This window comes from Mchenga conophoros, linkage group LG14, assembly GCF_057382185.1.
Source record: "Mchenga conophoros isolate Kocher_MC1m ecotype Shallow Benthic linkage group LG14, M_conophoros_male_GT1.1, whole genome shotgun sequence".
Taxonomy (NCBI): domain Eukaryota; kingdom Metazoa; phylum Chordata; class Actinopteri; order Cichliformes; family Cichlidae; genus Mchenga; species Mchenga conophoros.
In genome coordinates, this window is record NC_140539.1 from 32754580 (window position 1) to 32779931 (window position 25352).

The 25352-nt window shown below is 39.0% G+C and overlaps 1 protein-coding gene across 2 annotated transcripts; it reads right to left on the reverse strand.

Moving 5' to 3' along the window:
* Positions 1–698: 698 nt before the first annotated feature.
* Positions 699–23999, reverse strand: cog6 (component of oligomeric golgi complex 6). Of its 2 annotated transcripts, none has more exons than XM_085244008.1 (19): positions 23791–23999; positions 23211–23354; positions 20015–20086; positions 19779–19837; positions 13432–13543; positions 12954–13036; positions 12656–12726; positions 11678–11771; positions 8970–9098; positions 7901–7992; positions 7572–7636; positions 7400–7491; positions 6893–7010; positions 5575–5706; positions 5255–5422; positions 4647–4754; positions 2986–3039; positions 2818–2897; positions 699–1209 (listed from the first exon to the last, which is right to left on the reverse strand). In XM_085244008.1, exons 1-19 carry the CDS (start codon positions 23923–23925, stop codon positions 1062–1064), a joined length of 1956 nt encoding a protein of 651 aa, XP_085100134.1. In that variant the 5' UTR covers positions 23926–23999; the 3' UTR covers positions 699–1061. The 2 variants fall into 2 exon arrangements, with proteins under 2 accessions (XP_085100134.1, XP_085100135.1); XM_085244009.1 differs by lacking the exon at positions 23791–23999 and adding an exon at positions 23631–23713.
* Positions 24000–25352: the final 1353 nt, after the last annotated feature.

The following is a 25352-nucleotide window of genomic DNA, read 5'->3' on the forward strand; positions in this document are numbered from 1 at the left end:
GTGTGTCTATGGGAATTTTCATCAAATCTCCATTCCGGTTCATCCCAAAGGTGCTCATTGAGTTTGAGGTTAGTGTTCTGTGTGGGCCAGTCTGTTCTTAAACACCAAACTCATCCAACCATGCTTTTATGAACCTTTATCCGCTGGGGCACAGTCGTGCTGGAACACAAAAGGGCCTTCCCCAAACTGTTCACAAAATTGAAAGCATAGAATTGTCCAAAATGTCTCAGTAAGATTTCCTTGGAGCTAAAAGACCCAAGACAACTCCAGAAAAAACAATCCCAAAGCATTATTAAATTCAATGATGTGTGACCTAATACGTTTGCCCATATAGTGTAACTTTAATTTAGAGGTGTATGCCTACAAATGAGGTGAAGTTATACTGCACCTTGGGCTGAAAGTCAGTCCAGTTTACATGTAAATGTATAGACAAATTATTGCTCTGGGTGTGTGAAGAAGATGACAAGATCAAATGTTGGGTCAGCAACTACATTCAGTCTCACTGAACTCATATTAAGGACTGCATGGAAGCCAACTGCACCTATAAAAAATAAATTCTGTGTTAAACCCACAACTTCACACACCTGCGATTGAAATAAACATGGCCTTTGTTGGAGTTTCTGAGGTTCCCCCTTGCAATGCTGTTTAGTTTTTCCCTGTCAGTATAGTGAAGAAACAAATTGGACAAGTCTGTTAAATTATTTTTTATTTTGTTTAATATAATGTTCAATATTTTCAGTACAGATACTTTATAGATACACTTATAGAACCCAAAGAGCACACAGGGTGAAAACAGATAGAAAGCCCCAGTGAAAGTGAAAACATCATACAGCATATACATATAATGCTCTCTATATACAGGTCCTGTCTCTCTCTGAGGTCAGTGACCACACCCCACATTTCCCAGAAAGTACCCCACCTTTACTCCTACTTTTATATACTTTGATGTTATTACACTATACAACTTACACGGCTCTTTAAATACCCTGCGGGTTGACCTTTGCTGGGCCTGTGCTTCGCCCGGTGTATTTGAGATCAACAAAGTGGCACAAAAGTGTCTCTCATGACAGCAAGGTCTGAACCTGCTGAGGGGATCTGGGCACCAGGTTTTCTGGGTCGTTGTAGGCATTAGCTGGGCTGGTCAGAGCTGTGTAAACCTCCCCGTAGGCTCGGCAAACCAATTCTGTCGACTGGCGGAAAATCTGCTCCCTGCACAAACAAATACAACTCGTGAAAACCAAACCGTCAATGTTGCAGTATCAAATTGGCTTTTTAAGCTTTTCTTAATCGGGCAAGTGAAGGCATGTTGCAATTAATCACTGATCAAGAGCTGAATAAAGTCAGCCTTGAATGAGATGTGTCTTTTCATGTGACCAATGTGTGCTGCCACTACTGTACCAAAACAAAGAACAACAGTGTGTGGTGCACACTGCCATCTATGGACGCACGTTACAGCATTAAGGCACAAGAATCAGGTGACTGCCACAACAACACATACTGACTTGGCAAAGAAAATACCGCTCACATGAGGGACTTTTAATCTCTTTCTCCGATTTCTGTCCCAATTTTACAGACGTCATAATTATGCAATTAAGATCTGGCGCCACTATTCATCTAAAGTTCTAAAGCTCTAAAATGTAGCCAACTTAAAAAACAAACAAAACAAAACAACAATTGGCAACAATTTCTGACAACTGTGCTTGTATTATAATAAAGCCATTTTGTTCTATTTGTTAGTATGTTGGTGTTTACGATACTGTGAAAGACATTATCTTCATATATTTTGAGGAACTAATTATAATTGGACAATAACATAAAAGGAACATTACTACATTTTATTTTAGTTGCGACTTCTTTCTCTACAGACAGGATTTGCTTCAGTGTTGTCCAAGAAACATTAGGTGACCATTTTATTTGCAGTGCAATAGAAAGAGAGGATAGAACAACTGGGCTGAAGAGCCTGGTGAGAGGACTCGGGGACACAGTGGGAGCACCTTGGTTGTATCCCACTCACGCTCTTGAGAATCCATATTTTTAATTGGCCCGCAGAGAACGAGGTGGCACAGTGCTGAGTGTAACACCACACACTCCAAACCAAGTGCACTAAGAAAGAAAAACAAAAAGTGAAGCGACAGGAGTCTAAAATCACATTCCCATTATTTGTGGGCTCCAGGAGCATTTTTCAGAGTGCAGGCGGCTGTTTATATGTGTTTAGGTGAGCAGAGGAGCGGACGTGAGCGATAGCGGGGAGAGCGGGAGAAAGACAAAGAGGAGGGATGATTTCAGGGAACGAGCGAGGGTGAGAAATGGACCAGAAGCTAATTAATGGCGTCCTGCCCATCAGTCCTCCATGTCCATTAATAGAGAACATTAACCTGAGGTACAGAGTGCTCCTCAAGCCTGCTGCACTTTCCAGTAAACGTAACTCATAGAAAGAGCCCTCCAATGTAGCAGCTGCATTGAGCTAAAAGCATGTGCTTTTTCTGATCAGTAAGACAAATACAGCCAGTCCTGCCCACCGTGCTCTTGATGTGTTGGTGGCTTCAGCAATTTAGTATCCAAACTCTCTGTAAATTTATTCGAGTGTTTTGTTTAGAATGCAGTAATGATCATATTACATCTGAGTAAGTGATGAATGTTGAACATAATTAGGTCGATGCACCGGTTCTATTTTTATTCAGTCAGAACAACGCTCTCCACTCTGTTATTACACCAGGTGATTTGGGTAAACATTTAATTTGAGGCCTGAATATTGCATGTATGCTGTTCTCTGTGTGAACAGAGAAACACCTATCAACATTAGGGACAGAAACTCACTTGATGGCTGCACTTAGCAGGAAGTTGAGCTGCGGCATCACAAGCGTGTCAGGGGACGACAAGTACCGATCAAACTGGACCTGTTTGCATGCGAAGGGTAACAGCAGGCATCATGAATCAGGTATCTGCATGGGCCTTAGCTTTATTAACACATTTAGCATAACTCACCATTGCCGCCTTCACAGAAGAGCTGTCCATGCCGGGGAGGAGGGACAGAGCACCCTAAGAAAAGAAAAGCAACTGTCAGTTCAGAATCCACCTTCAGGTTACAGCGCTCGAGCAGCAACAATGTAAAGAACTGAACAAAGGTAAGGCAGTGGAGGGTCTCCATTTATTCATGTCTGCATGCAGTGCCAAAAAGGTTTCTTTGTGTACCGTCTATGCTGTCTTGAGCAGCAGCTATAACCTGCTCTTCTGGCCAAAACTTAAAATGCTTACAAAAAGGTAATCGTAATTGTGCATGGCTGAGCTGACCCCTAGAGAGCTGGCTGGAAAGATGATTTACATTAGGGCTAGACGATATGATCTAAGTGCTATATCATGATAAAATGTCATCTTTATCTCAGCATCTATAAATGTAAATATGCATCAGTGCATGACACTTCCTTTCTTGTCCTTTTAAAAGGCCTAACCGGGTTAGTTGGAGCTATTCCTGATTTAATTATATGTGGTTTAGATGATTTACAATCTGAAATTTACAAAGACACTATTTTAAATCAGTACCCAACCTCTAATTGACCTATAAGACACAGAATTAGGAAAATACTCGTCAGTGTAGTTCATCTTTGCAAAATTACTGAAATCAGAAATGCACGCCTCGATTTGTGAAAAAGAGAAATGCCCTTCCTAAATCCTGACGTTAACTACACTGAGTAAATAAATGCCTGACTGTGTGCACACAACAGCAGATACCTTTGAGGCAATTAGCTGCCACTGATTATCCAGAATGGTAACATTAAGTCAAGCTTAAGCGCCTAAATTGCCAACATTAAAACCAGCAAATAGAAAGCAGTGCAAGGTTCAAAGCAAAAGAGTCGTTTTATAGGGATATGGATACATTAACAGACATACTATGAACCTACAAAGTCATCTGCTAGCAACAAGCTCTGTGAAAAGCCTCATTTAAAATCATAGTTTTGTTTTGTTGTTTCTGAAATTTAATGCATCATAAAAAAAAACCAAAATACAGCACAACACAAAGTATTAAGGAGTTAAACAGTTGGGCTGGAATCAAGTGCAAAAGGCGTGATTTAATCTTTTTAAAAAGACAACCACAAAAAAAAAAAAACAAGACAGGCCACCCGGGCAGAGAAATAGTCTGCAGAAGATCACAGTTTATGATTGACCTCTGTGTTGAACTGCAGCAGCAGGGTGTGGTATGTCCTGACATGACCCAGAGTCAAAGCTTGCATGCTAAACCACAACTATGGGTCTTAGTCAGTCCAGTGGCAAAATGTGTCATAAAGAGGGTGGAAGGCTCATCAGCTCCTATCTGCACAGGACACTACTGGAGAACCCATTTTTAAATACAAGCTGATAAGACCTGCCCTTCTCTGTTGCCTTCATCTGAAAAATCTGATGGACATGCTATTATGCCCTAACAAAGAAACTGGTCATGTAACCATAGCAATAGTAGTAAAGCCTGTAAATGTGTCTCAAAGCGGTAGTGCAAACAATACTGCGGGAGTCTGTATACTGTTAAAAAAAAAGAGAAAAAAAAAGGAGGACCATTAGCGTGTCTAACAAGAGAAATGACAGAAAAAAAATCCAGTTCTATAAACTCATAAGTGAGCACATGTGAACATGTGTTTAAGTGCTCTGTGTGAGACCTGTTCAGCACTGTGCTGCTGGACACAGTTGTAGATATAACTTAGTCCGGCTCTGGTCAGCACGTAGGATGCCTGCTCGTTGATCAGAGTGTCCAGGTGAGCCTCGATCTGAAAAATGTGGGAGAGAGTGGCTTCAAAATCAAGTCCAAGCGTGCATTGTGAATAAATGGTACTTGTGATTAATAGAGAATCACTGTGCTGTTGATAATGAAGCTTCTACTGGAGCTCTTGTGGTGTTCAATTACACAAAAAAAGTGCTAAAAATAAAAGGGGTAGATGGACTATTGGAGCGTGAACAACAATGCACGATGCACACCCTTTTATGAGACAGCAAATTAGATCTCTTTAGTGAAAGATTTGGCCTCTGCGGATTGTAATGAAAAGGATGGGAATAATTATCAGCTATTAATAATGAACAATACAGATGCAGTAATGTGGAATAACAGAGACTTGTGATTCAATAAGTCTTGTTCCATACCGGCATATGGTTCTTAATCATTGTTATTAGAGTCACAGTGTTTACTTATTCATCAAATACAGCTACGTAAAATGAGAAAAAGAATGTCTAATTCACTAATTATTTATGTATGTTTACAACTGGAACAGACCTGGAACTCGAGCATCTCAAGCCTCTTGTCTGTAAATTCAAAGAGGGCCAATGTGGTCTTCATGACATACAGTGAGTTGACCATATATGTAGCCATGTCAGCTGTGCCAAGGTTACTGGCTGACACAGTACACAACTGTAGGAGGGGGTCCAATATGCAAGAAAGAACCTGGGAGAGAAAAAGTAAGACAAAGCCTTAATCACTGAGTTAAATAGCACCTTTTCTAAATTAATAGATGGAAACAAATATTACAATAGACAACAATAAAGGGAGGTTAGTTTAGGGAATACATTTTTTTAAATCCAAAAACATGTATTTACCTGAGCAAAGTCAGCCTGACGAGCATCCAGAGGAACTACTGAGGAGTCGTGGGAGGCCAACACCTCCCTGAGAAGGGTGAGGGTCTGAGTGAGGGAGGCTGTAGGTCCCAGGTCTGCAGGTGGTAGCTCCACCTGCTCAGGCAGACGGCGCCATAAGACAAGATGTAAGCGAAGTAGAAAAACAACCAAAATGGCAATCGCAATGGTTAGTTGTGTGCAGGATATATCCTCCACACAGGCAAGTTGTCAACCAACTACACTGCACACAATGCTACAACCTGCTATCACACTGATCCTCAGTCGGTTGAGCTGTTTTTTTTAATGAAGAGGGTTTTGATTTTATTGGCCTCTGGACACACAATGTAGAACTGAGCATGGCCACCTTTGTCCAACTAATAGAGCAAATTATGAGAAAGCTGTGTTCCTGGCATTAGGTGGAATTGACACCAAAACCCTGAGGGCCTTCAATTTGATTAACAGCAAGCTACAGCAATAATTCTTGTAACTGCTATCGATCGGGACACAGCCAGCATGTAATGTGGAAGAGCTACTGCTCGTGCTGAGGTATATTTGGATGGCAATTTGACTAAATGGTGACAAGTCTGGTGTTTCTTGGCAGCTAGCGCCATTTTGATGATGCGGCCAGCAGGCCGAAATTGTTTACAAGCATAAGTGGTTCAGAAATAGCCTTGTTGTGTTTGAGGGTTTAGATGTAGAGCTGAAATATACAAAGTGTGTCCACATGGTGCAATACTAAACTTCACTACACTGTCATTTAAGCATTTTTATGAAAGAACATTGTGAACTTTTATCTCTTTCTTTAGTTAAGATGTCGTAAAGAGGCTAACCGATACTGGCATTTTGAGACCGATGATCTTTTTTAGGGGACAAAAAAAGAAATAAATACTGACATTTCACCAGACATTTCTTATAATCATAGACAAATAGTAAACTGAAGCTATAACAAAAAGAAAAGTGATGACTATTTAGAAACTCTCTAACACAGTATTTTACAAACTAGTTTACAACTTTTGACGAAGATCTGTTACTAGAAAAGCTACCTCAAAGGAACGCTCTTTGTGTCCTCATGGGATTGAACCAGGGACCTTTTGCTTGTATAGTAAATGTGTAACACAAGAGCATATGGTACATAACTAAGACAGAGTGCTCTCTGCTGGACAGACAATATGGTGACACCTTTTCTAAATTACACTACAAGTGTTGTATTCTCTATTATTATGTCTGCACTAGTGATTTTTTTTAAACCGCCACTTCCCCACAAATGTGTGAAGAAAAACAATACTGTGGATTATGCTACCTTGTCCATGAGTCTGCTTGCATGAAGGCTTAGACTGTTGAAGAACATCTTTTTGCTGAGTGAGTGCATTTCCTCAATAGTGATGAGCAAGGAGGCCACACTGGTTCCAATGATTGAGCTGGACAAAGACCAAATAGAGAGATAAACAGACAGCCACAATCAGTGTATGTTTGCATGATCAATTACCTTTTGTTTGCCATTCTTGAGCAGAAAAAAACCTGAAATCTCACACTTTAAAAGCTTAAAGTAGCATCTTTTGTCCAACCAAAGGCGTGAAACCTGAAAGTTACTGTAATGACTAATAGAAAATAAAATAGAAAAGAGACTAACTCCACAGTTTGCAAAAACCAGTCGAAAAAGCCACAGAATTCTTTGTTCTATACAATGAGTTCATTGATTATTTCATTATTGAAATTGATGTTTTTCAGGTTTTTGTTGCTGATTAATCAACCTTTCATTTTAGCTCTGCGGTTGCTGCTGAGTTATTTGGACCAAAACTTTAAATACCTGATGGTGTGGTGGTAGAACTTGAGCAAGTTGGACAGCTTGTAAAGAAGGACAGCGCCTGGCTCTGCTACTATGACTTGTTCTATCCGAACCTGAGGAACATTAACAGTGAGTAAATCAGTCAAATAGTGATGCACAAACAGCCGTCCAGTAGTTTGATGTGATTTCTCACTTTTAGCGGCCTGCAGACTCCTTCTGTAATGTGTCCAACCACTTCCTGCATGTTATCCTCCACGCCTAATGCAAGCAAAAGGCCCAAAGACATAAAAAAATACATTAGCATTTGAGATCACTGTATATGTAATCACTGGATTCATAAATATACAACTGAGAAAAAATACATCATTCCTTAACTACAACATAGTTAGTGAATAGACGATTTATATGACTTACTTATATTGAATTATATTTAAATGGCATCATACAACCATATTAGCCTTAGGACAGAAACCTGAACTGGATGATGGGAATTTAACTGTGCATTGTATAATTTGTCATTACCTTGCAGAGTGACTTGTTTCAGCAGAGCTTCCAGATGCTCTTTCTCTGAGGCAGTGGCTTGGTGCAGCCAGGCCAGCATATCCCCAACATACCTGAAAGGGTGACAAAACAGCATGTCAACAATGGACCGAGCCAAGGCTAATCTTTCCATACTGTGGTCACAGCTACAACAGTGGGCCATCGTGTTTCACTCCCCTCAGCCAAAAAACACACAGCGTGAATTTTAGTGTTACATAATGGTAAAAAACAGGAAAGCTAAGCTTAAATTATTATAGTGTATGTTTGTGTGACTGCGAATGTGTGATCGAGGACATAAGGAGGTGAGAAAGAACTTGATGTTCTCAGAACTGTTGGTGCTTCCTATAAAGTGGAGGTGATTTTGTGTTCCAAACATGGCTGGTGTTCTGAGAAAATCTCCCATTTGGCTCCTGGGCAGAGGAGGAAGGGGGAAGATGGAGTGTGTGGTACAACAGGAAACACGGGTACACTCAGATCCTGTTATTCAATAGACATTTAATATCTTCCCGAATTGGGTTTTAAGAGTCCAAATTCGAAGAAGTAAGGAACAAACTGTGATTGATTTATGCTCTAGAATATTTATAGCCTAAATATTTTAAAGGCATGATTGTGCTTCTGAAGAACTGTAGAGCATTTCTTGATATACAGTGTGAGGCTTGTATGTGTCTGTTTATTAAAGTTCTACTGAACAATTTATTAGAGAAGCTATCCTTATCATATCATCAAAAACTGAATTTTCATAAGTAATAGTTGTTCAAGATTCTGCAATTTTTCTTCTGATTTTTTAAAAATTGATCTATTATTTATGCAACAACATCAAAGAATTAAAGACAAACAGCCATGTGTCTTTTGAGATGTGCAGACTTAGATATTCCTGACTTAAAGGGAAGACTCCCTAAACTATAAAAGACCTACCACAGACCTGATAACTTAAAAATGATCATACTTATAAGAAAATAAGCTCTTTTTTTAAGATAGGAAAAAGCAGTATTCAGCTCTTAAATGCAGTTTGAGAACCTAAAGTAAAATTACAGTGTGAGGGGAGTTGTACCTCAAAGGGTCATGTGAATGCATCTCTATAGGCCGGGGAGTTCCTCCTGGCCCACCACGGGTGAGGGCGTCGATAAAACCTCGAACAACGGCACACCTGCGTGCAGTGCCAAACTCATCCAGAGTGTACCTTACAAAACAAAAGGAAACAAAGCAATAATTAACAACCAAATGTAATGTGAAACAAGCAGCTGTACTGTTGTGCAGGCTGCAGTGTGGTCAGCCGGTAAGGTCAACAATGAAGGGAGCTTTTCCAGAACGAAAGAGTTTAAGGTTATTCTGAAGACCATGCAGTGTCAGGCTCTGTGACAGACTAAACAGAAGATAGCGCTGACTTAAGATTCCAAAAATTCTCATATCTTCTCTCTAAGCCTCAACATCCACAGCCAGAGCTTGACCTTGGAAACTTTGTGGGTGCAGAGACAGGTGCATTTCCGAGAAAGCGGGACAGACGGGAGAGGTCTGCCACAAAAACAAACAAAGCAAAAAAGAAAAAAAACGTGTGAAACTTTCACTTGTCTTGTTAATCTCACGGTATGCCTCGGAAAATCTATGAGCAAATATTTGTTCTCTGTCAGGACGAATGACCTTCTCCTGTACTAGAAGGTATAAATTATTTGCAGATACTGATATTCACTGGTTTAAAACACATGTTGATTCAGCCCTTAAGCTTTTCCTCTTTCTGTGAGTAACATGTTTCAATGTTATTGACTCACATGGTCCAAAACACTGGGCAATTAATTTTTTTTTGTTCCTTAGCCTTTTCAATTTAACACGTTTAATTTGGAATTAACGTGTCAAGTCCTAGCTTTGGTTTGAGTGGATTTGCTTCAATAACACAACTGTGCGAGACAGTGACCAAAATGAATTAGCCTGATACGCGATGAAAATTTTATCAATTAGAAAATGTTTGACCCGTAGCACACCTTTATACATTTGAATGCATTTGGCTAATTTTGAGCACACAGAGCATTACCTCTGCATTCATTCTGTTGCTTCAGTCAAAGCATCAATATTTATGCGTGTCCAAGTTGTATTTACAGACTTACTGTGGATTTAGACTAATGCGGTCAATCTTTGTAGAGCCTACAACATAACCTACATAAGTGGGAACACTGTTAAAAGCATTTGTGCTTTTGCGTGGAGTTTTATGTGTTAATTACTTCGTGGTCACGTCCCAGTGTTTTGAATCTGGTGTCAGCCACAATACAAACAAAGAGAAGGTCGGGACTTTTTTCCCTCCTGGATCTCCGCTCTGTGTTGGGGGTTTTTTCCGCAGAGGCAAACATATTTGCCCCTTGAGTTTGTAGCTTTGATATTTCTTTGCACATTCTGGCATTCAGCAATCTCCCTCCACAAATATGCTGAAATCTCTGTCTTAGCCTCTACTTATGTTGAGGCTTTGACTATAACTCCTTATATTGAATGATTGTTATTCTCTCACTGATAAATTCAATAACTGGAGTAAAAAAGTTCCAAGAAATACACAGACAGTACTTAATAGGTCATTCGCAATAGTTGTGGGCTACCTCAGTGGAACATGTAGTTGCATTTCCAGGCAGGGCACATCGGGTTAAGGTGTAGGATATGTCTTCGTTAGAAAGAGTTTTGTGGTTAACACTTACTAACAGCATAGATTTGACACAGAAGAATAAATCCCCCATTACAATCAAAAGTCCCTCTCTACTTTTCAGATTCCCTCGCTGCTTCTGCTGTTAAATAGAAGTTTTTCCTTCCCGCTGTGGCCAAGGGCTTGCTTATAGGGGGTTTTCTCTGTATTATCATAGGGTCTTTACCTTACAAGTGCCTTGTAGCAACTCTTAGTATGATTTGGCTTTATATAAATAAAATTGAACTGAATTGGAAACATTTGTAATTGTACAAAACAAAACAACAACAAAAAAACAAGACTAATGACTATTTCTCTTTGGCTTATAAGAAAGAAAATGGTAAAGATGTTACACTGATTTCTGTAGACTGCAGGGGGAATGATGCAGATAACAATCAGCAATGAAAGAAAGAAAGACTGCTTACACAGTACATTATACTGTTTGTGTTGACTTTAAAAAACACACACAATGAACTTTGGAGAGGAAAACTGAGTGCAAAGGAAAGTGATTTCCTTTTTTTTTTTTTTTAATACTCCTTATAAAAACTATGAGTGATGTAGATTTGGAAATTCAAAATACAACCTTTGAATTTATACTACTTATAGAGGATTTTTCAGAAATTTGCAGACATATATTTAAGACTATTTATTTTGAGACTATTTTTATAATAAGAGGGATTGTTTTTTCCCTTTTAGCAGACCTCCCCTCTCCTGTCCTACAGGCTGCACGAGGGCAACATTCGGTTGTGCCAGGCCGTCATTTTATAACTTAGACGCTTTTTGCTTCTCTTTCCAAGACCACAGTGACAACAATGCCCTTAGTTCTCACTATTCACCACTGACTGCCAGAAGAAGACAATAACACAGTGCAATATAGTCACTGTGAAAAAAAACCCTACATAATTTTGAAGTTAACATGGATTTGTAGTGAAAGTTTGTAGATGTATTTTGTGGCCTATCTTACTATTATTACTATGAAATCCAAAATAATGTTTTAGCCACAATATGATCCTGTGGTTCAGGACTTTAAGACATGCTGACACAAAGAGAAAGACAAACACAGAGACATGCTTCTGTTAATGTGTGTGATTATATGTTACTTGTAAAGAACAGGTCGGTCCTGTAAGGCTTCCATGGCTTGAGTTAAGACGGGGCTGATATCACACGTCTCCTGGGTCAGTCCCCTGCATTCATCTATGGTGAAAGAAACAAAATAAAACAAGAAATACTTCCACTGGAGCATAATCTGATGATTTTAACAACAGAAGTCTTGAGAGTTATGCTCTACTCCTTGTTGCTAAATGTTGTGGATCATGGCGACCCTGCTGGGGACAGCAAATCAAAGAAGAAGAAGAAAACAAATTTTCTATTTTCCTTCTTCTTCTTCTTTCCCCTGAATTTGGTGACTCTGCTTGTGTTTTACACAGTACAAGCACACAGCCAAGCTTCCAGATTGTGGCAAAACACACAATCCACTGTTGTCAATCTCAACTCAAGCTGGAAACACAGATAAATCTGCAATTGTATCTGCAAGTAAAATTTGTTTCTCAGTCTTAAACAACTGACAAAAAAGAGGTTTCCCCAAAATACATAATTCAAAAACGACCAAACAACGTTCTAACCTAGTGTCACTTCACAGTTAACAAACTATTACTTGACAAATCTCTGTATTTCAGGCTTTTGGCAGGTCTAAACCACAGCAAAACAAGCGTGCGTAGAGCAGCTCATAATTTAGCCGACGCTCTACATTTTGTAATTTCATGAAGACACAAATGAAGTTACTGTGACCTAAACAGTTTATTTCCAATCCATTTGACATCAGTGACAAAACACATGGCTAAGCTGTGGAAAATATTGTAGTCTGGCATTCTTTTGCAAAGACAGACAGGATATGAGTCACATGTATCCTTAAATGTATCCAATACACGCAGTTACTCACACTTGAAAGAGCAAAGTTTTCTGTTTAAATGCGAAACCAAAAAGAACACATCATGATCAAAAGCAATAAAAAAATCATACTTTTCTTTGTCTTTTCAGAACATGCACATGCCTTTTATGTATTTCTACTCTGCACTCACTTTGAGCCCAGCGGTAGAGCTGCTCATATGAGGTCTCCTGTAACACTGCCATCTGCTCCATGATCTCTAACCTAGAAGAAGCATGCAAGCCAAGACCACACATTAAACACTCGAGACTTGCTGCATAATGTCAGAAGCATAACAGTGATGTGAATACACTTTACTGGTAATTCTTCCACTTAAATTATTAAATTTAATAGAGATGAATATAACAAAGATTAAATTACTGTAAGTGACATTCTTTTATTTCAGTGAAAGTGGAGGCAAAGGCAGTTACACAGTGAAATGTGGATCTTACCCTGCAGTTTGCTGGTTAGTTCGCAGGAGGATTTTCACATCTTCATGGATGTGCTTCACTCGGTTGAGAGCTTTGAAGAAATCCTGGCAAAATAAACAACACACAAATTATGTAATCTGAGCAATAATGCTAGCAGAACTGCAAAAACAATCTGATATTCTGGGTACTCAGTAAAAAACAAAGTGCATTTGATCAATAAAGCAGTTTTCTTTTTGTATTTGCATTCAGTTCTTGATATAATGTATAAAGGGATGGAAAATATAGCATTGAACATTTACTTGCTAAGAAATTGTAGTACTGTTCACATCTTACTATAGATTTCATGGAGTATGCAGGTAGTATAGCCTCGAGTAGAAAGATGATCACCGAAGACAAGTCAAAAAAATTAAAGATAAAATATAGTCTCCTAATCCTTCCCCTGCAAAACATAAGATTTGTCACTTCTTCTAATTCATTGTTCATGACAGTAGAGATTTACCTCAGTAATGGGTCCATCTCGAGACCCTCGCAGTGTGGCCATCTCCTCATTAGATAGCTGGAACTTGGTGAGGAATGCCTGAGCAACCTGAGCCCTCACCTCCAGACGCTGACTGAATGGAAAGAGATAAATGTTGTTCATTTCCTTGACTTGTCACAGCTGCACTGTAATAAAACCTTTTCTTATCCTTATGATGCACTTCTATTTTAGTTTCTGTTCAGCAGGGTATTTGCTTATCATCATGATGTTTTATGTCTTTCTATAAAACCCTTGTGGATTTTTGTCATAGAAAAAAAAATTTGTTTTCTTCAGTCTTTCATCAAAGAGTGTTATCACAGCATTTTGTTACGGCCCCTTGTGTTTCCTTACTGCACAAATAAAAAGGTGTGAAAAACTACCTTATATGCCTTCATTTAACAAAGAAGGGGGCAAGCTGTCAACAGGGTGCAATGATCAAAATCCTGCAGCAGATGGCAATCACACTCTTCACACACACACACACACACACACACACACACAAACAGAGAAAACAGAGTAAAAGCAGGGTGGGACACAGGCATCATGTGAAGCAGCTTGAATATCAGAGTAAGAGAAGAGACACAAAGAAAGCACAGAGCCAGATACCGACCAGGTTTTGTCACCAATGACTGCAGAGCGATGGCTATCAGTGTGACAATAAGTGTCTTAACACAGTAGTGACCATGGAAACCACCCTGTTCAAATGGGGAACTCTGTCACGGGATAGCGGAACAGCAACGTGTCCTCCCTTCATCCCCGTGTGAGCCAACTCCTCTATAGTCTCTCTCTTTGGCAAAAGTGCAGAAAGATCAGTAAATAACTGGGTTATTTGGGTAGAACAGAAGAACCCAACATTATCTGACAGTTGTGTCTCACATGGCCATTACTAGTGCTCAGCCGGCTGAAAGTAAAGGGTTGTAAAACTGTTACAGAAACTAGTAATTCAGTATTTCTCTGTAGAACTTGCCAAGGCTCAAACACACTGTAGGACCTCAAGCAAAATCTTTATTGAGATTTTGCTGCAGCACACAACAGATCCAACGGCACGCTTGGATTGCATACTTTAAAAGCTGGCTTCATTACAGCTACCTGTCGACATCAAAATTGTAAGTGGTGACTGTAAAAAGTTTAGTTTTTTTTTAACTTTTTCAGCGATAAAGCAGAGCACCCCCTACATAAACTGGCCTTTTGTGTTTCAGGTTTTCACTAGTGGATTGTCCAAAACAGCTCTTTAGCCTGTTAGAAACACCTAACAGTACAATATTTAGGTAAAGTAAAAGAACAAACTTATATGTTTTGCATAAGAAGTACCTGCGAGAAGAGAATGCACTGAACTCCAAAGGCAAAGGGAGAGAAATGGAATGAAAATTGGCAGGAGTAAGTGAAAAAAAACATCACATTACTGCGAGATAACAAATTAAAACAAGAGACACTCAAACACTGATATCGCACCAAAATAACAAGCTATGCTAACAAGGTCATTAACTAAACAGAGAGAAACCATTTCCATGTGAACATGCTGGTCCTCACACAAACACACTCACTGTTAATTCAAAATCTGTAAACTCGTTTAGGGTGAGGAGCAATGGCTGTCTGAAGAAAAACGATTTTATCACTAATATGCAAATTTATGCAGCAGGCTTTGACAAAAATCTAATTGGATCATCTGTTCTACAGTCAGATACTGTGGTATAAACATGGAATTTCTATCATTTAAGGTACTTGAGTTATTATCTTCACAATGGGAGAGAGGGAATAAAAAGACAAACGCACGGATGTACAACAACAACAAAAAGAAAAATCATTAGCAATTTCTGAAAGGGAACAATGAAGCTTACGTGTTTATTTTCAGTTATTATGGGTGAACCACTACTTATTATTTACTCAACTTCCCATTCTAAATAAAATACGACATAATGCGGTTCATCCTAACTCGTACCCCGTTGTTTCGCATCCTTAATTCGTCTTCGCCGTGTGGAAACGCCAAACTTGACAGACATGTTAGCAGCAGCACAAAAAAAAACTTTGCTCCCGCATCATCAGATTCACCTTTAGAAGATAAGAAATGCCCCCTCACATCCGAGCCAGGAGTGACAGACCCGTTCCTCCAGGATGTAAATCACAACAAAGAGGCTGTACAAGGTGAAAAGAGGGGGATTGTGGGAGCTCTCTTACACACCAAACAAGAGCAAAGGAACAGTGGAGCAGGAGGATCATTTTCTACAGTGCTGTCAGAACATGACACATTCTTCGCAAGACTGCAATTACTGAATACCAGAGAGAGGCACAGTACTTGAGTGAATCGGAAACAGCACACTGTAAGTATGACAAGAGACTATGGGTTAGTGGTTCAAAGGAAAATTAAGTCAATATTTTGCCTTTGATCTTAACAATATCCAACACGTGCAAAATTGAATTAGAGCTGGGTCATGTGACGAGATAAAAACAAGTCACAGCCTGTGTCTTTGCTGGTGTCTCTGTGTGTGCTCAGATTTCCCAATAAGGCCAATTGATTTAGTCTCTTCAAGCATGAAAATTGTTTAAGCAATATAACACTGCTCAAGCTCATAAACAGCCTTGTCAGTACCTTCTTAATTACCTCACAGTGCCAAGCGCTATGAGCTTGGCACCAAGTTTATAAAAACTGACAGCCTGATTGCAGAGCACCGTTTACCAATTCCATTTGCTCTTATGTAAGGTGACTTGTTTAAAAAGAATTGCAATATTGCTTAAATTGAAAAATGACTGATAAGCATATGCATAAAAAAAAGAAAAGAACTAGTGCAACACCTCTCCTTAATAAGCAAATGTCCAATAGTCTCACACGAGTTCAGAAGCATGTAGGTCGATTATGCATTAGCATCTATCAGGGGCCATTTCAAAGAATTGCAGAGAAATTTGGCACTCCCAAAGCTGTTAGCCATGTGCCAGCGATCAGAGAGAGCATGCAGTTACATCAGAAAGCATAAAGGCATACTCACAGCCATGTCCTCATTAGCAGCAAGCTGAGTCTTAATAACGCTCAAGTGTCATTTTACACGGGTTGTTATTGATGTCCCTGATTGTTCTCTAAGGGGTTTCAGCACTCTTGTATTTATTAATGACCTGCCCCGACGTCGTACTGAGAACATTTATTCTCAGGGATCCATATTTGATCATTCATCACATGCTCACGGAATTAATGTGGCAAATGAGTTTCTGCCACAACGGAAATGCAGGTAAATCTTAGCCATGTAGGCAGCCAACTACGAGCATCTCAGTAAACAGCTCCATCAGTTCATACCCTTCAGCTCTGGCTCATGCGGTTACACGGAAACATCTGTTTGTGAGACGTCTAAACTTGTTCAACACCATGACATGTCACACTAACCCAATGATCACACAAAGCAGTACAGGTGGGTAACATTACATTTCATTACGGAACAGCACACAACATATCAACCTAATGTGCTCTTGCTGACAGCATCTTTGAACAGAACCAGCTCGAAACAAAGGAGCTCTATGCTCCCACCTTTGCTTCTGCACACTGTAAGTGATCTGCTGTTGCCTTCCATTTCATTAGTGTTGACAAATGACACAGTGCCACCGGCAGATAAGACGGCAAACAGTAGAGGATAGGCCTCCTCGGCCAAGTAAATACAATTTTGGAGCATCTGCAGGCCTTTGAAAACGATTACACTCTCTCAGTAGAGCTGCCCTGTAAGCAAAACATGGGGGATTGTGTGGCAAATGCAGCACTGCTATAATAAGTGTCAACAGGACAAAACATAAAAAAAAAAGAAGAAGTGTCTCAGGACTGCAGAGGGTTGTGTGACCTGAAATAGATCGGACCAAGAAGACTGGAGTGGGGTGGTGCAGTGAGCTGAGTGGTGGGTGGGTGAAGAAAGACAGCCTGACTGCACACTTCCCTTGGCAACTCTTCTGGGACAAAATTGCTAAAGACAAGGTCATAGCCCAGCGTTCACAAACTGTCCAATCTCGTTGTGGGGGCATTGCGGTTCTGCAAATGAAAATGTCACACAGACAGACAGCAGGTCCCACGGGACTGCTACGCAAAGAAGAAGACAAGGCAAGAGGCCACTCAGAAGGGCATTCTTGTAAAACCTCTGACTGTTCACCTTCAACAGGACCCACTGCACAAAGCGACACATTGTTTTTAAAAAAAAATTGCCTGCACACGCTCACTGTTGGCTTTATCCCCACCGGTGTCTTTCATTGCTCTCAGTCTCGGAACTCATCTCCTTCCTCTTCAATCTTGCTGCCACTGCTCCCATGTCACCTTTTTGTCTAGGAGGTCCTGAAGCTGTGCCAGTGGAGCATGGAATTGCCGCAGTACATCACAGCTGTCAGCAATGTCTTTTGCCAGGAATCTACATTATCTCTACCCCTGCCTCCATGTCAACTGGCAAGGTCACTGAGCGTGGAGGTCACATCTGGCACAAATGTTAATGAACCCCACCCGAATTGTCAGCCATCAGCCAACAGGATGTTGGGAGGGGGGGACATTTTATTTTTGCATTGCTGCCAGCACTCTTGTGGCCAAATTCAGATTAATGAAACCTAGATAAAAAATTATTGGAAGGCTTTCAACCAAAAAATATCCATCAGTATTCCAAGAGCTGTAAGAGAGTACCCAATATACACTGCGTGTCTACAGTTTGACTCGGTATCATGAGCTGTACTGGATCTGCATATCTGATAGACGTTAATATGTGCTGTCAGCAAATCTTAATGTACACACACCCACGCAGGAATGTACTGACGGCTGCTCTCCAGTAACAGTCTGGCTTCAATTAGATCTGAGAGTGCACAGGAAAACCCCCACAAACCCTTGATTTTGAGACTTACATTTACATGTAGAGAAGACTGTAAGGATTATTAATATTGTCTTGTTCTTCTGAATCTTAACTGTTAATTATTTTACAGTTATATTCAAAGTACAGTTAAAAATGCAGTAACATATCATAGGTATCAGTAACATCAAATCACCTTACTGTCTTGTGCAGTAAGGTTTTTAAGTGCAGCCAGAACTTTAAAAAGCTGACTTACTAAAGCACACAATTTAAGCTTGATTTTGACTTCTGTGGGAAATATTTATCCCAACTTACACAGTAACCAGAAACTCCTTTCATAACTACACCGCAAACTTCCGCACCATACAAGTCGCTTTGCTATGTTTTCGACCCGACATCTTTCTCGGAAAGATGCATGTCGCAGAAGGTTACAGCGTAGGGTTAAAATAGGGTTCCGGCTATGGTGCAAGTTACAATGTAGATCTGATGCAGAAGTACAGTTCATGTTCACGTGTAACACTATCACCTAAATGAGTGATGGTCAGACAACTTTCAGTGATAACCTTGTACTTCCTTTGTATCTAAAACTGGGATTGCACCTGTTCACACGCCACTACTGGAGCCCACCTTGATGACTTGCAGTAGTATTCACTGCAGTATAAATCACCAAGCAACTCAAGACTAAGCTGAGCCCCACATACTTGTGGATATCGAAACTGTAACACTGGAGTAAGTAGGACAGCTGGAAGACAGATGGTAGTTGTCCAGATTTGATTCTCATTGCCCCCAATGGTGTGTGTCAATGAATAAATGAGAACATTGGTTTTTGCAGAGGTGGTATAGAGGTGTTAAAGATTTATAAAGCATTTATGTGTAAAGTCAGCTGAATTAAGAGATATTTTAACTTTTACTTTAGTCATTTAAAGTAAGTGTTAAATAAGTAATAAGCATAACTGGCCTGAATTTGTAGGATTCTGTATTAGTTTTATTTTTATGGCCTTTTATGGTCTGCTCCTCTTTTGCTGACCATCTTATATTGTAAACAATCAGAATAGTATTACTACTACACTTGCATTTTTTTAAAACATGTTCCAGTTAAATGGAGAAGTCCTCTTTGGCAGCTAACAGTACGAGGCAAATATGGGAAAACAAGAAAGTGCTATCCTATACTGCATGATCTATTTTTCCAAACAAACTGGGTCCAATAAACTTTCAAATAACAATAAAGTAAAAAATAAAAATAAAGTTCAATAACTTTCAAAGTCAACCAATCTTTTTCCTGCTGCAGAACTTTACTTAAGTGCATCAGTGCACTTAAGTATACGCAAGTTATTCCATCCATTAATGTGATAAAAGATATTAAGATTGTCAGTCAGCCATTAAGTACAAATTATAGGCATCCAACTGAACTGTCTATTTCCTTTTGTTTATTCTTAAGGACAATTCACAATTGATTCTTCACCTGTATCCTTTTTTAAAAACATAAATATACATCAAGTTACAAGCTGATCTCCACACACATCCAAATTTACTCACTTTTCTCCTTGCAGCTTGTTGGTTTTCACTATGAGGTCCTGTGTTTGCTCTTTTGCAGCCTGTAGAAGAGGGATTATGTTTAAAAGACAGTTTACAATAACTATATTCCCAAAATAAACTCTATAATCACTTTAGTCATATTTTTGATACACGCCATCAAGCCAATAAGAATAAACTAGGTCATGTTTTTTAAACTTACGGGAGAATTTTGAAACATATGGAGCTAATTAACGTACCTTTAATCTATTGGTCATTTCTTCACAACATGTGCTCATCGCCTGGACATCCTCGTGAACACTTTCAAGCTCCTACAGATCATGTGAAATCAGTTACACCAGCACTGATGCACCTCTGATCACATTCAAAAACCAAACACAAGTAGTACTACAGTGTGCCGTGAGAATATTTCTAAAGCTGGTCCAGAGTCCAGACCACACATTTTTGTGTTTTGGATAAAGAAATATCCAAATTGTAAGCATATTTTTATTTTATTAGATGGAGCACTAGATTTCTGCAAGTCATCTGGGCTCTGAACTCTAGATCAGTGACTCGCCCAATAACTAGTCTTTTTGCACAAGATCTAGTGAGTTGCATAAAAAGAGATAAAGTATCTGTAGGACAGATCTTGGATATCAGCTTTCGATTAAGGAATGTACTAATGTGATATTTGGATTGGATAGCAGCCTGATCCTTACTCAAAATGCTTGATCTGGTGTTGTGACAACAGCTGATTTAAAAGGCCAATGCATTTAATTCAGTTCTTAGTTTACAGCACCACAAATCAGCTGCAGTGCACCAGTTTCTAATGGGAGAGCCAACATAGCAGGGAGGAAGCTCACATCAAAAGGTGAGAAGTTTGGAGCCTTTTCACATCTGTGATGCTAAAAGCTTTTCTCTGTATGTTTGCAAAAGCTTTAACCGTTAACTGTGGTCAAATGAGTTGACATAACTGACAACATCCAGCATGCTTTCCCTAATACAGAAATTCCCCAAGTATGTGCTAGGGCCTATTGATGGGGTGTGAAGGTATGGTAGTTGCGCCCATCAGTTACAATCAACTCATTAAAAAAAATAAAAAATAAAAAAATTAGTCAACTGAAATTATTTTTTTTCCTTACGCAATTTGATAACTTTAAACAGATTGAAACACACAATTTTGAAAGCTGAGCCTTTTCAAATGTTACCTGACTTACTTCTATAGGATAAAGGGTAAATCAGATTATAGTCCTTTTGGTCCAATCATTGTATGGGACTATAAAATAAAATTCTTCAGGATTGGCTCCAAAAGTCATGCAAATAATTAAATTAAATTTGTGTGGTATTCAGAGATGTGACTACAAGTTTGACTGCATGGACAGTTTTCACATATCAAAGTGGGCCACAGTGGTCTGAAGTTGGGGAATGGCTGCCCTCAAGGCACGCTCACTCCTAATCTTGTTATGTTTACCGCATCTGTATTTTCTTAGCTCCACTCAGCATGTTGTGTGTGTATGTGAGGTGATGCACCCATAGTGTGACTAAGAGCAGGGAACGGAGAAACCAGGATGACCATGAATGGCCATTTGGCCACATGCAGTGACGACTTTAAACTTACCCTAAATGAGACTTGTGCAACTAAATTTACAAAATAACATGAATGCATTTTTTCCTTCTACCAGTTCATCATTTACCAGCAAATACCAACTCTGTAAAGTTATATTCTTGAAAGTATTTACATTCTACATTTAACATTTACATTTATTCTACAGTAGGATATGCTGTTGCTTTAAACAAAAGATGAAATGATTCCCAGTTCTCTTCTCTCCTCAGAATAAGTAATGCAGTTTATTGAAACAACAACTGTAGTGGATCAGTACTTGATTTTGATACCACGGTATCAGTATTGTACTGTACCTTCTCAGCGTATTGTATTTGTGGCCTGAGAGGTCAAACCCACTGGTAAAAACATCCGTTAATTGAATAAATGCTGAAAAAGCACACAAAATATACAACTGAAGAAAAACAAAAGTAAAAAAAAAAAATCTTATAAATAATAAAAAATTGAATAAAACCAAAGCTCCCTTAACTGCAACAGAAGTTATTTAAGGGAGATAATAACATGAAGTAAAGACAACATCATAAAGCTACTGAAGTGACAGAAACTGAAAGATGCAACAGACTCTACTGAGACACGCCTAAAATAAGCAGGGGATCTGTCAGTGTTGTGAGAGAGAAAAACAGGAAAGGCAATAAATAATAAGTCATATAATACTGTAGATGTATATTTGCTGTTAGCTGTTTACTGCAGCTGTTCTCTCACGTTATTGTCTCCTCTAAATCATCCTCATTGTGTCTGTGTGTTCTGTTGCATGTTTTGTGAGCTTTTATTTGTTGTCTGTGCTCTTGCAGTGTTTTTACATTTCAAACTTCCTTCATCCTGATGCTGGTAACACAATATTGTGAAAATCAATCCTTCACTGTCATTCAATCATCTTTAACTTTAATTTTCTTCTGCCTTGATTATTCTAATGCACTTTTCACGTGCATCTCTTGGTCCTCATTAACTCGTCTCCAACTGGGGCACAACACAAGGAGCAAGGCTGCTAACAAAATGTAGGAGGTGGTCACATATTACACCTATTCTTGGATCCCTTTACTGGCTTCCAGAGATATTTAGAATCCACTTTAAAATTCTGTTATTAAGATATAAAGCTCTACATGGACAGATCCCTGCTTATCCCTGCTTCTAAGACCTTATTAATGCACTCAGCCTCTCAGTCTAACCAAGGTTATTATTATTATTATTATTATTATTATTATTATTATTACTACTATCATCATTGTTATATTTTTTTAAGTCACAGTGCATTTTTAATTTCTCAGCGCTACCATAGCCTTGTATCAGAAATGGAAAAAACTGGATCAGTGCTTCCTTAGTACGAGAACAAAAACTAACTATAAATTACTTTTGGTGCATTTGAAGTATGAACATACCTGTAATTGCCTGCTAGTAAGGGCTTAGAATGAAGGGAAGAGATGTCTATGATTGAATGATGGCATTTTTCTCCACAGAAGCAACTTTAAAAGCATTAATGAATTAGTTTTGAAATGACATTGGCACACAGAACTACATAAAAGTAATGACTCATTCTTCGTCAGAACAAAATATCTAGTATTAAAAGACTATGAATGCCCAGATAAATTGTTTGGAAGTAGTAGAAGTCTTAATAAATCACTCTCTCTAATTTCACTCCCTGAAATACTGTTTTCTTTAGAAATAAAAAGTCCTAATATTTACTGTTTTTATAAAATAAAGTTAAAAATTAACAGATTTATTTGCTCATTGTGGAAATTCCCAACCCACCTCAGTTACTGCATATATATTTTATACATTTTTCTGGCTATGATCCCACAGCCTTGAGAGCTCATCAATTATAATAAACTCCATATCACCTCTTTTACTCCTTTAAATATTCGCGCAAACTCCTCGTTGATCGCCAGACTTCGCCTCTCTATATCCCCGCGAAGATTTCTCCTGGTGCGTAAACTGTTTTCAGTGAAGAACACCGACAGCGCCTTCAGAGCCTCAAGCATCTCCTGGAAGTACAAAGCAACAAAACCATTACTGTCAGCTGCAGTGTTGTGACAACTGTAATGTCCCAAGCTATCAGCTGCTTTAGCTGGCAAATCCACATATCTCAAAATGAACATAAAATGTGGAAATAGTTTTGTGGCCTGCATTTTCACACTTGAAGTGTATGTTTCCTTTTATTTGAGCTAAATAACAAGCACTTTGTGGTGGGATAACAAGAGTGAATGGATGCAGCAAAAAGCTAAGTCTTGGACAGCTAAAGATCTGACCAATGTTATTACCGAGCTTTGATAGAGTCAGAGATGATCAACTGCCACCTGGAAAGATTAACTTCGAAAAATCATTCTAATAATAATGAACGGCCGATTTAAACACGACTTATTTCGTTGCTACATTCAGCTAGTTAGCCAAAAAGCAAGAAGCTAACGTCTTCCGACTTACCTTGTCGTTGTCAAGTCTGGTTTCTAATATCTTATTAAGCTTCCTCGACAGAGGATTGTTCGGCTGTGAAGCCGCATTTGCATTTTGTGCTGCAGTCGAGCTGTCAGCTGAAATTTCTACTTTAGTATCAGCCATTGTACACAAACACTTCCACGTCAACTTTGGGAAAGATGTTGTGGTCCGTTTGAAATAAACGTCCGTCTGGATTCCTGACTAGAAACGATACAACGTTCCATCGTGTGAGCTCAATATTGGCAATAATGCGGAATTAAAATAGAGGCTTTGAAAGTTTATATACCCATTTTACTCTCCCGTGCCTTTAAACTACTATAGAGGCTTTAGCTAAACTATTTAAATAAACTTGTTTTTGTTAATTGACTGCTATGTCCTCGAAATTACTGCAAGCGCTGAATGAAATGGTCATATTTACTTTTACAAAGAATAGAGTAGGCCCAAGAGGCTTCATTATTTCCAGTTTCTTGTGTCGTCAGTCATATCTGTGTCACATTAACGTTAACACATATGAAGGATGACACAATAATGTAAAGAATTATAGCCTGTTAACGACAGGCTGAATAACTTCCTCCATCTAGCTGCCTTCACACAATTCACAGGGAGCAAAGCTGCATTTAAATGCTTCTGGCAATATTGCACTCTTTAAAATTCAAGCATGAACTCGAATCAGAAATGAATAAATGAAAAAAGCAAACACAAGACATTGTTACTAATCTGAAAATGTTGAATAACCCACTTTTGCTCAACTGCACTAGGCACTTCCTTGGTTTTATGCAATTAAGATAGTGGGTAAAAACTCCAAGGAGTTTAAACCAAAGGAAAATAATAAAAGATTTGCTTGAAATATCTAACACAAACTTTCAAAGAAAGACAAACTTCCAGGTAGAGTTTTTAGAAAGGTGCAGCCAACTCTCAGGTTTGTCTTAAATGAAAGATGCATCACAGATATCCGAATTCAGCTAGATTAAAAAAAAAACAATAATAGTGAGACTGACACTATAGGCAGTAGTGCAAATTGCATTACGAAAAAATATGTACACCATAATTCTATGAAAAAGAGTGTAATACACACACACACACACATATATATATATATATATATATATATATATATATATATATATATATATATATATACACACACACACAAACAGTTATACATGTGCAATGCTCCTTAAACTCTCCCTTAAGGATGTCCAGTGCAAATACTGACATACAATGTCAGTCAATATTGAATTAATTTACCTGAATTTGAGGTTACCTAACCAAATGCAAAGCTAGATGTGGTAAACATTTTAACATGAAAGTCACTGACAGCTTTTCGTTATCTTGAGCATCCCGAAGGATTTAGTACGAGAACGTGCATCATTTTCAAAGGGTCAGTGAATGCACCAGGAGCCTGTAGGAGCGATAGTAGCGGCGAGTCCAGCCCCTGGGTGGGGATTTGTGTGATTGATGGTCGCCTCCTGAGAGTGTTTTATGGACCCGCCCCCATCCAGCCCTCCCTCGCTCGCTCGCTCGCTCTCTCTCTCTCTCCGAGGAGGAGG

What these genes read in the sequence shown, in the direction of transcription:
- cog6 (XM_085244008.1), bottom strand. Translation starts at nt 23,925, where the DNA reads ATGGCTGATACTAAAGTAGAAATTTCAGCTGACAGCTCGACTGCAGCA. An exon ending in AGCAGCACAGTGCTGAACAG is followed by an intron (nt 3,040 to 4,646) that starts GTCTCACACAGA and finishes TTCTTTTCTTAG; the next exon opens with GGTGCTCTGTCCCTCCTCCC. An exon ending in CTTCTGTGAAGGCGGCAATG is followed by an intron (nt 2,898 to 2,985) that starts GTGAGTTATGCT and finishes GCATGCAAACAG; the next exon opens with GTCCAGTTTGATCGGTACTT.